The sequence below is a fragment of the Drosophila arizonae genome, chromosome 5 (assembly GCF_054131065.1).
Source record: "Drosophila arizonae isolate 15081-1271.41 chromosome 5, UAZ_ARI_1.0, whole genome shotgun sequence".
In the NCBI taxonomy this organism is placed as follows: Eukaryota; Metazoa; Arthropoda; class Insecta; order Diptera; family Drosophilidae; genus Drosophila; species Drosophila arizonae.
In genome coordinates this window covers 19878735-19891374 of record NC_142925.1, presented here as the reverse complement: position 1 = coordinate 19891374, position 12640 = coordinate 19878735, and the positions used below count along the sequence as shown (strand labels likewise).

The following is a 12640-nucleotide window of genomic DNA, read 5'->3' as shown; positions in this document are numbered from 1 at the left end:
GTACTCGTTCACTCACATTTGTATTCGCATTCGCATTCGTATTCGTATTGTTGTCAGCCCCGTTGTGTGGGGCTAGTAAGCTGTAAACTCGATTTCATGGCTCGTCTAAAAGGTGCTGCCACTGCGTCAGGTAACTTGACGCATTTCCAATGCGTGCTACGTGTGCATCTTCCAGCACCTGCCCTGCCGTCCCCTCCTCCGCCTGCGCCCTTGGCTGGGACGTGCGTTGTCAAACCTGGCGCTTCATTTTTTGGCCATAAAAAAAGTAAGAAAGGTGCTCGGCTGCGATGCCATGGCTTTTCTTTGTGGACACTCGGCAGCTGGACAAAGCTGTCCATCCTGGCGATTTATGGAAAAAATCGCAAGCACGTGACGTGAAACTGCAAAGGATTTGGGGTCCGAATTGCACTGGACGGACCCAAGCAGACTCACTCCCTCTCTCTCACTATCTCTCGCTGTCTCTGTCTCTGTCTCTGCGTGGCTACAATTGCGTCTAAATTAATTATCAAGGATAACAGCGCATAAGGTTCACATTGTGTCCAGCGTCTGCGGCGGCTGCCACTGCTGCTCTGTCTAATTCAATTATGTGAGCCGGCGGGTAGCTGAGAAATTAAAAACGGCTTAGGCCAAGTTAATGCGGACTTAAGGGCGTTAATTAAAAGCCAGTTGATATGTTCATATAGCCAACGTACCCTTTGCCACGACATCAGCTGCAATTGCAGCCAGGCAAATCCCCTTCTACTTCCCCCTCCTCTCACTTTGACTGCTCCTCCTCCTGCGCTGCATAGAAGGTTTCCACCCCTCGACCGGGGTAGCCAATAAAATCACCCGCTAAAATCACGAACTGCAAATCTCTTGAGAATAATTTGAAGCATAGAAAAAGCCAAAGATGCCGCCGCGAAATCCGCCACATTAAAATATGATGAGGTTGGAAGAACGGAAACGAACAAATGAAAGAAAAAAGAAGCAAAGTTCATAAAAATGTTGTAAAGAAACGCGATACGAATGCCAAGGTGTGTGTTCAGGTGCTCGGGGTGGTAAAACAAGTACATAGAGAGCGAGAGAGAGAGGGGAGAACAGAGGTGGAGAACAGAGGTGGAGAACAGAGGTGGAGAATAGCGGCGCAAGAGTCCAAAAAATAATCAACATAAAAAAGAAAATTATTTGCAATATTATCAGGGACTGCTGCACAGTGGAGCAAATACGAAATAGTGCTAAAATACAGACAACAAATATATGGCCAATAATTATTCTATTTGATCTATAATAGATTCTAGTTTCATTCAAATAAAATAATTTTATTGAAGTGTTTTGCTCCACTGTGCCCCAAATATATACTTCCAAGAGAATCAGTTATATAACTATGTATTAAATAGATTTTAGCTAATCACAGAATTTTTGAATATCTTGCACCACTGTGCTTCAACCTGGGACTGCAGAGAGTGTAGCAATCTCCGCTTTGGCTGGACAGTAATTGAAGTTTGGTTCGCTCTCAAACAAAATGCAAATTAAATTTGGTCTTAATCAAGCACACGCTACAAAACACTACAAAAAATAATCAAAACAAAGCAAAACAACAACAACAACAAACATAATAACAAAATGTGAAAAAAGGTTTTCTGGCGCGGGTCGCTTCAGGGTCGCTCGAGTCAGCCGCTTGGCGCGTGGCCCCGTCACAGAGAGGCAAAGGCAAAAAAAAAGGCAGAAGCAGAAGCAAATCAATTAAAGGGCCACATTTCAAGCATAGACAAAACGCATTTTGTTGACCTCTAACTCGACCAAATCAATTGGCCGTTGTCCACTCGAACTGATGCAGAGACAAAGACACAGGTAGAGATAAAGATACAGATGAAGATAAAGACATAGACATAGACGAAGCGTGATCAATGCCCCATCAATTTATCGCTCAGTGTGCATCCATAGGTCGACCGCATGAAACCGGTCGTCATTTGGTATAGCCAGTGATTGGACTGACGAATCCAAAGAGACATTAAGCGCGAGAGGGGCGCGAGGGCGAGGGCGAGGGCGAGCGCGAGCGAGAGTTGCTCGCTGATCAAGTTCAAAGTCATTTGGCAGCTTCCGTCGCCGCTGGCTCGGACTGATTCGGCGATCTAATCATTAACTATATAAAGAGTTGCAGCGCTCAACAGTCACAACACACTGCGTCTGCCGATCGTAGCTCAAACAACAAGCCAAACAATGGTAGGTAGCATCACACACACGCACACTCCCTCGCTTACAGTGATTTCTGGCTATAACAGCTGTTACTAAACATTGCCTTTGCCCTTGCCAGAAATTTGTAATCATTGCCGTTGCCTTCCTGGCCTGTGCTCTCGCCGATGTCTCGGAGCTGGGCCAGCCTGGCTATGACTACTCTCAGCCAGCCCCACTGGCGCCTGCACCAGCGCCCGTCGAGTCCTACATTCCGCCCGCACCACCAGCACCGCCAGCGCCCGAGTACATCCCACCCGCACCACCAGCACCCCAGCCGGAGTACATCCCACCAGCACCAGTGGCCGCACCCGCCGACGCCTACATTCCGCCAGCTGCCGACGAGCAGGTGCTCGAGGAGATCGAGCAGCCCGCCCAGGATGGCTACCGCTACAAGACCGTGCGTCGTCGCGTCTTCCGCCGTCGCAACTAAATGGAGCTGACTGCTGGTCCGCTGCGAGGAGAGTCTCATTTGTTTTTTGTTGTTATCGCTGGACTCGAGTGTGTTGGCCGCAAGCACAAAGCAAATATAGATGAAACAGAGATTTAAACTGAAAGAAATAACTGCACTTATCTTGTGTGTTCTTTGGTGCACATCAAAGGATCTGCAACAGGATAAGCTAACTATAGGCTATGAAAGGAAAATAGAAAACAATTTATAGAAATTAACTCGATTTGACTTTGATTTATTTGAACCTCTGGGTGGGCAGAAGGAGGAGGATTGAGGACACTAACATGATCTCAAAGTGTGCGACAGCCAAGAGTCTTAACTCTAAGCAGCAGCCGACTGTAATGTTGCTTTATTGTACAATTGTGGTGCAGCAGGCGCAGGTCGTGAATGTGTCCCAAACAGGATCTATGCCGTATTTGATGTCAACTAACTTCTGCTTCGCATTGTGCAAAGATTTTAGTGTCGGCTCCATAAACAACTCAATTTTCTATTCATGTGGGGGGCGGCTGGCAGTGGCTCCACTCTCATCCACCCCAGCACCCGCTGAGTGGCTGGCATCGATAAGTCGCCGCAGCATCCACATCTCGCTCTCGCCCTTCCTCTTGGCCGCCGTTGTCGTTTATAAAACGCTTAACATTCGTGACATATTTCGCATTTGGCTGTGCGTCGTGCACAGAAATTTATAGACTTTATCCATTAGGAAAACAATTACGACTGCAAACAATGGCCCTGTTCGAGGCGCTGCTCCAGCTTCTGCCACGGCTTCTGCTGCTGGCCAATGTCCAATGTCCATTGGCGGACCACGCGACTCCCTGGCCCGACCATATGTTGCAATTGCGATTGGGATGTGCGCCACTCTCAGACTCCATCTCTGCGTCCATCTCCGTCCGCCTGTTTTCCCTCCCCCAGCATCTTCAGCTTGTACGTATTTTTCTTCGAAGTTCATTGTCCTTGTCGGCGCGCAAGAAAAAATATATATTTTCTTATTATTTTGCCGCAGAATATGCGACTTCCCTGGACGAGCATGGGGTCTCTCGCTTCTCGGTTGCCTCTGCTGCAACACAAATCCAATTACCTTCAAAATAATAAACTTATGTACATACCAAAAGCAAAAGCAAAAGCAAGAGCAAGAGCAAGAGCAAAATGCCAATGCTAAGCAACGGCATGAGCATGGGATAGCTTCCTCACACTTACCAACACACACACCCGCACACACACACCACTCACATTTGCTTTATCAACTGTTGATAGACTCCATGGGGAATTTTCGTATGTCACACGACGGCGACAAAGGCGGCAGAAGCTGGAGCTGAGGCTGAGGACCTGGCAAATGAGGAGCAAGGGATGAAGGGGCGGGATCAAGTGAGGGAACAAGTGTCTGCCGCACTTTTGACGGGCATAAGACCCAGCACATACGGATATACATTGCCAAGATGCCCAGAGATACTCTCTGCTGCCTTGCACCAGATGTTAAAGAACACATTTTTTGTTTATATCAAAGGCATTCAAAACTGCATAGAGTATAAAGAATTTGCAACTTGATATAGATTCTTGGTTAACTAGATATATACGACTGCTTAAACATAACTCACCTATAACTCTAATGAGTATGACTTTTTAAGTGAATCATTCAAGCTATTCATCTTCAATATTATTTATTATAATTATCATTGACTTTATTCTCCTCATTGAACAAGAATTAAATAAATATAATAAACTAAATATATCAAATTAATAAATCAATTTTGGCTAGATATAGGAGTCATAAGACCGAAATTAATAGCATAATATTTAAATATTTACTTGGAGATTAGAATTAAAATAAAATTGAAACTAGCTTGAAAATAAAATACTCGCATTTGGGGCATTCGGTTAAAAAATATATCATTAATACTCAAGTGTTTCTAGCTTAGCCTTGCCACATGTTGTTGACTTTATTGTTGGCCAAAATCGCTTCTGCAGTCCGATTGAAGCCTGCTTTTATTATCATACACTCCTCATGTAGACACGAATTGATTAGCGCATTAATAACTTGGCTAACAAATCGTTGGCTTGTTCAGTGGGTGCCCGTGGCATCAAGTGGCCTCAGAGAAATTGTAGACCTTCCTGTTAGCTGGCAGTCTTTGATGCCATCGTCCATTGTACGTGGTCCATTGCTGTGAGCTTGTTTGCTGCTCATTATTCGGCTGGCAGTGAAAATGCAAGAGCGCAAAATAATTTCGCCACTTGCATGTCATCAGCATAAACTGAGTGCAAAATATGTGGCATCCATTGGCGACGTGGCGACCGAGCGCCACAGCACCACAGCGAGGAGCTCGGCGTTGGCCAAAGGAAATTCGCTTTAGAGCAAAGTCAACAGCAATTGGCCAAATGACTTGTAAGGGTAGAGGCAGACAGAGACCAGGCGATTGAAATAGACAGTGAGAGAGAGGAGGGAGAGATGCTGTGTGTGTGTTTGTGTGGGTGGATATGAACTGTGGCATAGCAGTCGCTTGCTCTCCCCCAGCCCAAGCAGCTCATGTCCTTTCGGGCTGGCGAGCAGTTTATTGAATTCGCATATTTTCCCATTTTGCATTATGGCCTGGCCAACAAGTTGGCTCCTTTGTTTTTTAGCAAATTTTTGCCTCATGCTGTTTGATTTTGTAATCGAGGATTTGTTTGTTTTTTCTTGGGTTCCATGTTCTCTTCTCCTCTTCCTCGTCGTCTTCCTTTTGTGGCATTGAATGGCTTAGCCATTTTTCCATTTTTCGCTTTTTGTTTTTATTTTGAACAGCTCAAATTGGTCTGGTCGTCGAATTGACCTTTTTACTGCAGCAACGATAGAGACGACGGCGCTCCGAATGCCGGTGACATGTGTTTGGCCTTGAGCGGTTTGTTTAGGGTTTTTGCGGTAAACATATTGGATGGGACCGGCCACTGGGCATGGCAATGGGCTGTGGCATGTTAAGTGGAAGTAAACTGAGTTGAGTTCAGCTCAGTCGAATCTAGCTGATTGCCGAAACTTGCCAAGGGTTGACCTGTTGGATAGCTCAATACGTTTTCAATCGATTTTCAGCATCCGTTTCAAGAATGGGCAAACGCTGTTTGTTCCTTAAGCAAGTGCCTTAAGTTCGAGTACTTAGAGCTCGACAATCTTTTATCATGCAAGTAAAATAAGTATTGAATTTTAGAGTTCACTTAAAAATTAAAGTACCAGTGATATCTATTTGAATGATTGTCTGATGAACTTTTTCCAAGAAAATATGTAGGCATATTCGATGGTTGGCCAATAAGAAAACCTTTCAGAATTTGCTTTTTAAGTGTAAAAATTTATTACTTGACTTTTCGTTTAAACAATTCTCCTTTCTTAACAACACAGTTTTCTGTCGGCTCTCTTCAATCCGTCTTTATCACATAGTCAACAAAATTCGTAATTTTCCAGTAGCTTCCGCCGCTTAGTTGCGGTGACGGAAGACGCGACGACGCACAGTCTTGTAGCGGTAGCCGTCCTGGGCGGGCTGTTCGATCTCCTCGATGATGGGCTGCTCGGCCTGGATGGGTGCGGGGGCTGCAGGGGGAATGTAGGTGTTGGCGGGAGCTGGGGGTGGGGGAATGTAGGTGTTCTTGGGTGCTGGTGGCGGTGGTGGTGGTGGGGGTGGAATGTACGCCTTGGCTGGTGCAGCCGGGGGCGGGATGTAGGCCTTGGACGGAGCAGGAGGAGGGGGAATATAGGTGTTCTTTGGTGCCGGCGGTGGTGGTGGTGGCGGTGGGGGAATGTAGGCAGGCGCTGGTGCCGGTGCCGCTGGCTGCGGATAATCGTAGCCCTGCTGCGACAACTCCGAAACGTCCGCCAAGGCGCAGGCCAAGAAGGCAGCGGCTATGATCAGGAATTTCTAGAGAAATCGATAGATTTGTGATTATCGTCCTTTAATGATCCGAATTGATATTGATTGGAATTTACCATATTGGCTTGGATTGGCTTATTGCTGTGCTTGCTGCTCGGATCACTCCTCGCTGTCTACTGCTGAACTCTTAACTCGCCGTGGTTTTTATAGCCCATAGATGAAGCTCGGGTCAGCAGCAGCCGCTGCAGCCGCAAATTAATTGCGTGATGCCACGCTATCTGCGTGCCCTCAAGTGCCTCGAGCTCAGCTTGAGATACGGCTGCGGCTGTGGCTGTGGCTGCGGCTGCGGCTGGGGCCAACTCGAGGAAGCGGGACGGCCAATGCCAAGTGGTTGGACGGGTTTTGTACTCTGACACCTTCAGACAATGCACTGAGTGGGGTCAGCCTCTCGCACCGCAAGCTTCTTTAATTAGATCAAAACAAATTTTTGACCATTTACATATGAATGTCGTTAGTTATTGTTTTTCTCTCTTTATCTTTGAGTGGGGTCTTTTTTTCCCATTTTACGCTTTGGGGCTCTTCAAATTGATGTATGTTCGTGGGTCAGTCGCTCTATTAGCGATGTTTCTACTTCTTCATTTTCATTTTGCTCATAATATTTTTCTTGTTTCTTGTTTCTTCTCTATTTTTGGCATATTGCCTTTGTTATGGTTATTAATCGAATTATCTGCATAAAAAAGACAATAAATTGGCCAGCTGCTCAGGAAATATGTCGAGTATCTCTTCCTGTCCTTAGCGCTGTGCTAAGACGAATTGCTGAGGACGCCCAGAGCAGTAGCATAAATCATAGATCATAGGTATGTGAATAGTTATATATAACAAATTACTATTGCAAGAGAATATATAGCTAATAAAAAAATCTTTAACTATTCCTATTACTTTTTGAAAGAATAAATTTAACATGAAAAATGTTTGCAAACATTTTCTAAATTTTTGTCTTTTTTCGAAAATTATAATATATTATATATATTGTATAATGAATAGCGTATTAATTCTTCGTCATTCTTCGTCATCGTACGCAGATGTATATATGTATATGTATGTGTTTTCAATTTTTTTTTTTTTAAATTATTGTTTTATTTTTTGTTTTTATTTTGATAATGGTTTTAGTTTTCAATGTTTTTTGTTGTATCTAAATTTCGATTTCAGCTAGTTGCTCAGTTTTTTCAGTCTTGTTTTCATCGCTCAATGGTGATTTATGTCCCACAAATGAACTTCTGGCCTATGGCATCATTTTAAGTTAATGCCAAAATTAATAACATCAATAGTTTTTTTCTTCCCCATCTTCTAAGTCAGTTAGTTAATTGCCGAGAATCGCATTTGCCTAATTTATTTTCGTATCGAATGTCTGGCATATTAATCGGCGCTGGGCGCTCAGCTGTTAGCATAAAATGACTACCAATTCGAATTTATTTCTTACATAATGAAAGTGTTAATATGCTGGCCACTATTCCCAGCATAAATCTTCTTTTTTCCAACTAAGAAAATCGCATGTGAACAGCAGTCGAAGGCCGCAACAGGCACAACTGCGGAATTGGAACTCCACGTGGAAGATGAGATGGAAGATAGAAGAGTTGATGGACTGCGACTAGATACAATAAAATATCAAATTAAATTGAATATAAAGATTTCCTATTCTAATTTAAGCTATTTTAAGACCAGTCGTATAGAAAGCTAAGCTAAGCTATATTTATAGATATTTATATATAGATATATACATACAGTGGTTCACAGCTTATTTCAACCAGCACCTCAAAAAAAGTTTGCTGATCTATAAAATCTAAACTATTGGGGATATTGAAAAAATTAAAACGCAGGTTGTTAGTGTGATGTTTAAACTAATACAAAATCAATTTATTTATTTTTTAAATATTTTTTAGAGATTTAAAATTGCTTAAAAACTAAAAAATGAGACCAAAACAATTCCACAGCTTATTTCAACCACAAACTTTGCAGCTGATTAAAGTCCGTTATTTAGCAATGCAGATGTAGATTCTTGTTATATGCTTCATTCAATGGTTTCGCAATGTGATGATATACGTTTTTGTTGAATTTGGAGAGCTCAACTTGCAGAAAAGTGAATTTAGCAAAGTGGGACCACGCACAACTATTGAGAAGCGGGAACTTTTTCTCAAACTCTATGAAAATGACCATTCCCGTACAAAAATCGATGAGGTGGTTGGATCTAGCGATTCTACAGTTAAAAGCATCATATACCGATTTTTCCGTGAAAATAGAACCCACAATAAAGGTGGAAATGCTGCGAACAAAATTTTGAATCCCATGGATGAGCGCTGTATTGTGATAAAAATCCGAGACTACCCAAGGCTATCGGTACGACAAGTGGCCAATGATGTTAAGGAAGAGTTGGCAAGTCATGCCACCCAGAAACTATTCGCCGTATGCTTCGGGAACATGACTTTAATGATAGAGTACCACGCAAGAAGGCCTTTATTAACGACAAAATAATGAAGTGTCGCCAAAAATTTGCCGCGGAGCACTTGCACAAGGACATTCGATTCTGGAACAGTGTCATAGTTTGCGATGAGTCCGAATTCAATTTATTTGGCTTGAAATGGCTCTCATATTGTTGGCATAAGCCTAATACAGAGCTTGACGCAAATAATTTGATGGCTATAGTAAAGCATGGTTGAGGTAACGTTATGGTTTGGGCCTGTAGGTCAGCAGCCGGCGCTGGGAACTTGGAGTTTATAGAGACTACGATGGATAAAGGCAAATATCTTGATATTGTGAAGTCTAATTTAATTCAAAGTGCTCAGAAACTGGGCATAAAGGATGACTTTAGATTTTACCAAGATAATGATCCGAAATGCACTGCGGAAATTGTCCAAACTTGGCTGATCTAGAAATGTTCCAACATTATGAGCCACTAGCCCAGTCATCAGAAATAAATGTAATCGAAAATTGGTAGTGGATTTTGGAAATAAAAATTCGCAAACACAAAATATCAAAGAAATCGGACCCAAACTCTGCATTGGTTGCGGAATGGGATAAAATTACTGCAGAAGTCACTTAAAAGTTGGTGGAATCTATCCCAAAATGGTTTAAAATGGTAGTTAACCAAAAGGGCAGTCACACAAAATATTAATTTTCTGTTATTTAAAAAAACACATAGTTTTAATAATTTTATTTCATAAGTGGTTGAAATAAGCTGTGGAACTGTTTTGGTGTCATTTTTTAGATTTTAATCAATTTGAAATATTAAAAAAATATTTAAAAAATAAATAAATTGATTTTGTATTAGTTTAAACATCACACTAACAACCAGCGTTTAATTTTTTTTCGATACCCCCAATAGTTTAGATTTTATAGATCAGCAAACTTTTTTTGAGGTGCTGGTTGAAATAAGCTGTGAACCACTGTACGTCAAATCTAAGGTCTTAGACTGGATTTCGATTGTTTCTTTGATATGTAAATGCTAAAGGTGTTTCCTGATCTATTCTAAACAATCTTCACTTTAATCATATACAAATTTTGGATATACTTTAAAATAATGAATGGATTCAATTCCTCCTAGTAAATAATTCAAGCAAATCCGCCTTCTAGTAATACCCTGTAAATTTCTAATGCGATTCTGTGTATTTGCCCTCCTGATGATTTATTAACTATTTTTTTTTTTTTTTTTTTTTAGCCACGTGTGTCTGGAAATTGAAACTCGTAAGTCGCAAATCTTAGTTTATTTACATTTTGTTCTTGAATCTAAAATTAACTCAGAGAGCTGAACTTTGACAGAATTATTTCCGCATTTGTTGTTAAAAATGTTGTCATCATTTTTTAATCCTATTTATCAGGGTCTAAAATTAAATATGTGAAATGAATACCAAGCCAACTCAAAATATAAAAGATGTTTGGCTTAATGATGACCACAAAGCAATACCACAATTTAATGGCCACAATCCACTGAAGCGAATTCCATTTTCATAGAGTTTCATGTTTGGAAGAAATAAAATAATTGCTTTTGTTTTTTTTACAAACTTAATATTTTTTTTTATTGAATCAACTTCTTGTCATCGCCCTAGACTTAGGACTCTCGATCACTGCTTAGAAGCGGCGACGGATGATACGACGCACGGTCTTGTAGCGGTATCCATCATTAGAGATGGGCTCGATCTCCTCCAGAGAGGGCTGGGGGGCCAGCGCTGGTGCGGGGGCGGGAGCACGGATGGGAGCCTGAGCGGGAGCGGCAGGAGGGATGTACTGGTTGACCGGAGCCGGGGCTGGCAGAGAGACTGGAGCAACTGGTGCTGGGGCATCAGCTTGGATGGGAGCGGGAGCTGCTGGAGGGATGTACTGGTTGGTTGGAGCCGGAGCAACGTTGATGGGAGCTGGAGCTGGAGCTGGGGCCACGTTGATTGGAGCTGGGGCGGGCAGGTTGACGGGTGCTGGTGCCGCAGGAGGAATGTAGGATCTCGCGGGCAATGGAGCAGGAGCGATCTTGCCGGGCAAAGGAGCTGGGGCCACAGGAGCTGGGGCTGGTGCCACCGGGGCGTAGTTATACCCGGACAGCTGCGACACGTCAGCGTGGGCAACGGCCAACAGGGCACAGGCGACAACAAGAAGTTTCTGCAAGTCAAAATCGAAAGGATTAATCCTTGAGTCTCGCTGCTCCAATCGACAGCAGCCGCTGCTGCGTCCACCTACCATGTTTGAGTATGTTACTTGGAACGTTTCAGTTGCTAGTATATCTCGGACAGCCCGGGGCGGTAGTATTTATATGAAATTGTGCGCGGTGCTGAATCCGCGCAGACAAGCGCGATGAAGAATTGCTCAAATTATAGGCTTTTAATATGCCAGAAACCAGAATTTTATTGTCAACAGATGGTTACACAAAGACTAATGGAGTGTAGAGTATCAAATCGGGCTGGTGGGGTCCAACGGTGGCCATTATCAGATATGTTAATCAGGAGCAGCTGAAACAATTTGCCGATTGTTTCAACTTGAACACAAGCTGAATACAATGCATCTGCTGTATTTGGGGCAAAGATAAATGTTTGATGATTTGATTGATCCATTTAATGACGTTTGATGAATTCAATATGCTTATAATGAGAGATGATATTTATATGAGTGTATATAGTAAAAATATAATATTTGTAATAATATTTTTTTTATATTTCCTATATTTGTCTGCTTTAATTATTTATTCTCTAAAATACTTTTTGCTTTGGAAAATAAATGAGAAATAAATATAGTATTTCCCATTGTCTAATCATAGTGTGTCTGTGTGTCGGTGATGAACAATATCGTGTGCTATTCTCAGTGTATTTTTTTTTTGCCATTGCTTGAGCTTAAATGTAATTTGCATAAAACATAAATGCTATTTTTTTTTTTATTTTTATCAAAGCCAACTACCAACTGTGTTGAGCAGAGCTGCGCTAAGTTGAGCGGAGTTCAGTTAAGCTGATTTGATGGGCAAGCCAAAAAGTTGTTGTGATTAGTTTGCTTAATTAGCTGTGATAAGGCGGACCAGTGTCTATTGGACAAAAGAGCCAAGCCAAGAGTCTTGCCAAATTTGGCGTCGCTACCCAGTGAACGGCTCATTGCTGTCGATTGTTGTCGTTGTAGCTTTATGGCTCACAGTTGCTTTGTATGCGATAGATACAGATATAGCTATATGAATGCGATATATAATGCGTATCTCAATATGCGTTTGCTTGCAGGTCAAAAGTTGAGCGTGTCGCCAGTGCGACCGACGCCATGAAAAACAAATTATCAGCCAAATAGTTGAATATGCATGTGTGTGTGTGTGTGGGAGTGTGTGTGTGTGAGTGTGGAAATTCAGTGAAGGACATGTCTTTTAATTACACAAATTGCCAATGAGCCACTTTGCGGATTGTCAACGCTTTAGTTATGCCAAAAAGCTTTTGAGACATTTGGGCGTCGCTCCCTTTATTGTTGTTGTTGTTGCTGTTGTTGTTATTGTAGTTCTTGTTGTTAGTGTTACTGTCAGAGTTTCGACTGCTGTGTCGCCATTGTGATTCGAATATATTTGCAGCTTGTGTCAAACAAAAACTACAAAAGCTATGCAAACAAGCACTTAACCCGCTTTTATTTTGACAATTCCATTATTTTC

General features: G+C 42.3%; 3 protein-coding genes across 3 annotated transcripts; 1 reads left to right on the top strand and 2 right to left on the bottom strand.

The window, feature by feature from the left end:
* Positions 1-2054: 2054 nt before the first annotated feature.
* LOC108616346 (uncharacterized) lies at positions 2055-2880 on the top strand. The gene is made up of 2 exons (XM_089471129.1): positions 2055-2202; positions 2294-2880. Exons 1-2 carry the CDS (start codon positions 2200-2202, stop codon positions 2642-2644), a joined length of 354 nt encoding a protein of 117 aa, XP_089327255.1. The 5' UTR covers positions 2055-2199; the 3' UTR covers positions 2645-2880.
* A 3069-nt stretch (positions 2881-5949) lies between these two features.
* On the bottom strand, positions 5950-6722 carry LOC149268691 (uncharacterized). The gene is made up of 2 exons (XM_089469978.1): positions 6603-6722; positions 5950-6534 (listed from the first exon to the last, which is right to left on the bottom strand). Exons 1-2 carry the CDS (start codon positions 6603-6605, stop codon positions 6097-6099), a joined length of 441 nt encoding a protein of 146 aa, XP_089326104.1. The 5' UTR covers positions 6606-6722; the 3' UTR covers positions 5950-6096.
* Positions 6723-10523: 3801 nt separating this feature from the next.
* Positions 10524-11331, bottom strand: LOC108620655 (uncharacterized). Its single transcript, XM_089470722.1, has 2 exons — positions 11209-11331; positions 10524-11130 (listed from the first exon to the last, which is right to left on the bottom strand). Exons 1-2 carry the CDS (start codon positions 11209-11211, stop codon positions 10609-10611), a joined length of 525 nt encoding a protein of 174 aa, XP_089326848.1. The 5' UTR covers positions 11212-11331; the 3' UTR covers positions 10524-10608.
* Between the last annotated feature and the right edge of the window lie 1309 nt (positions 11332-12640).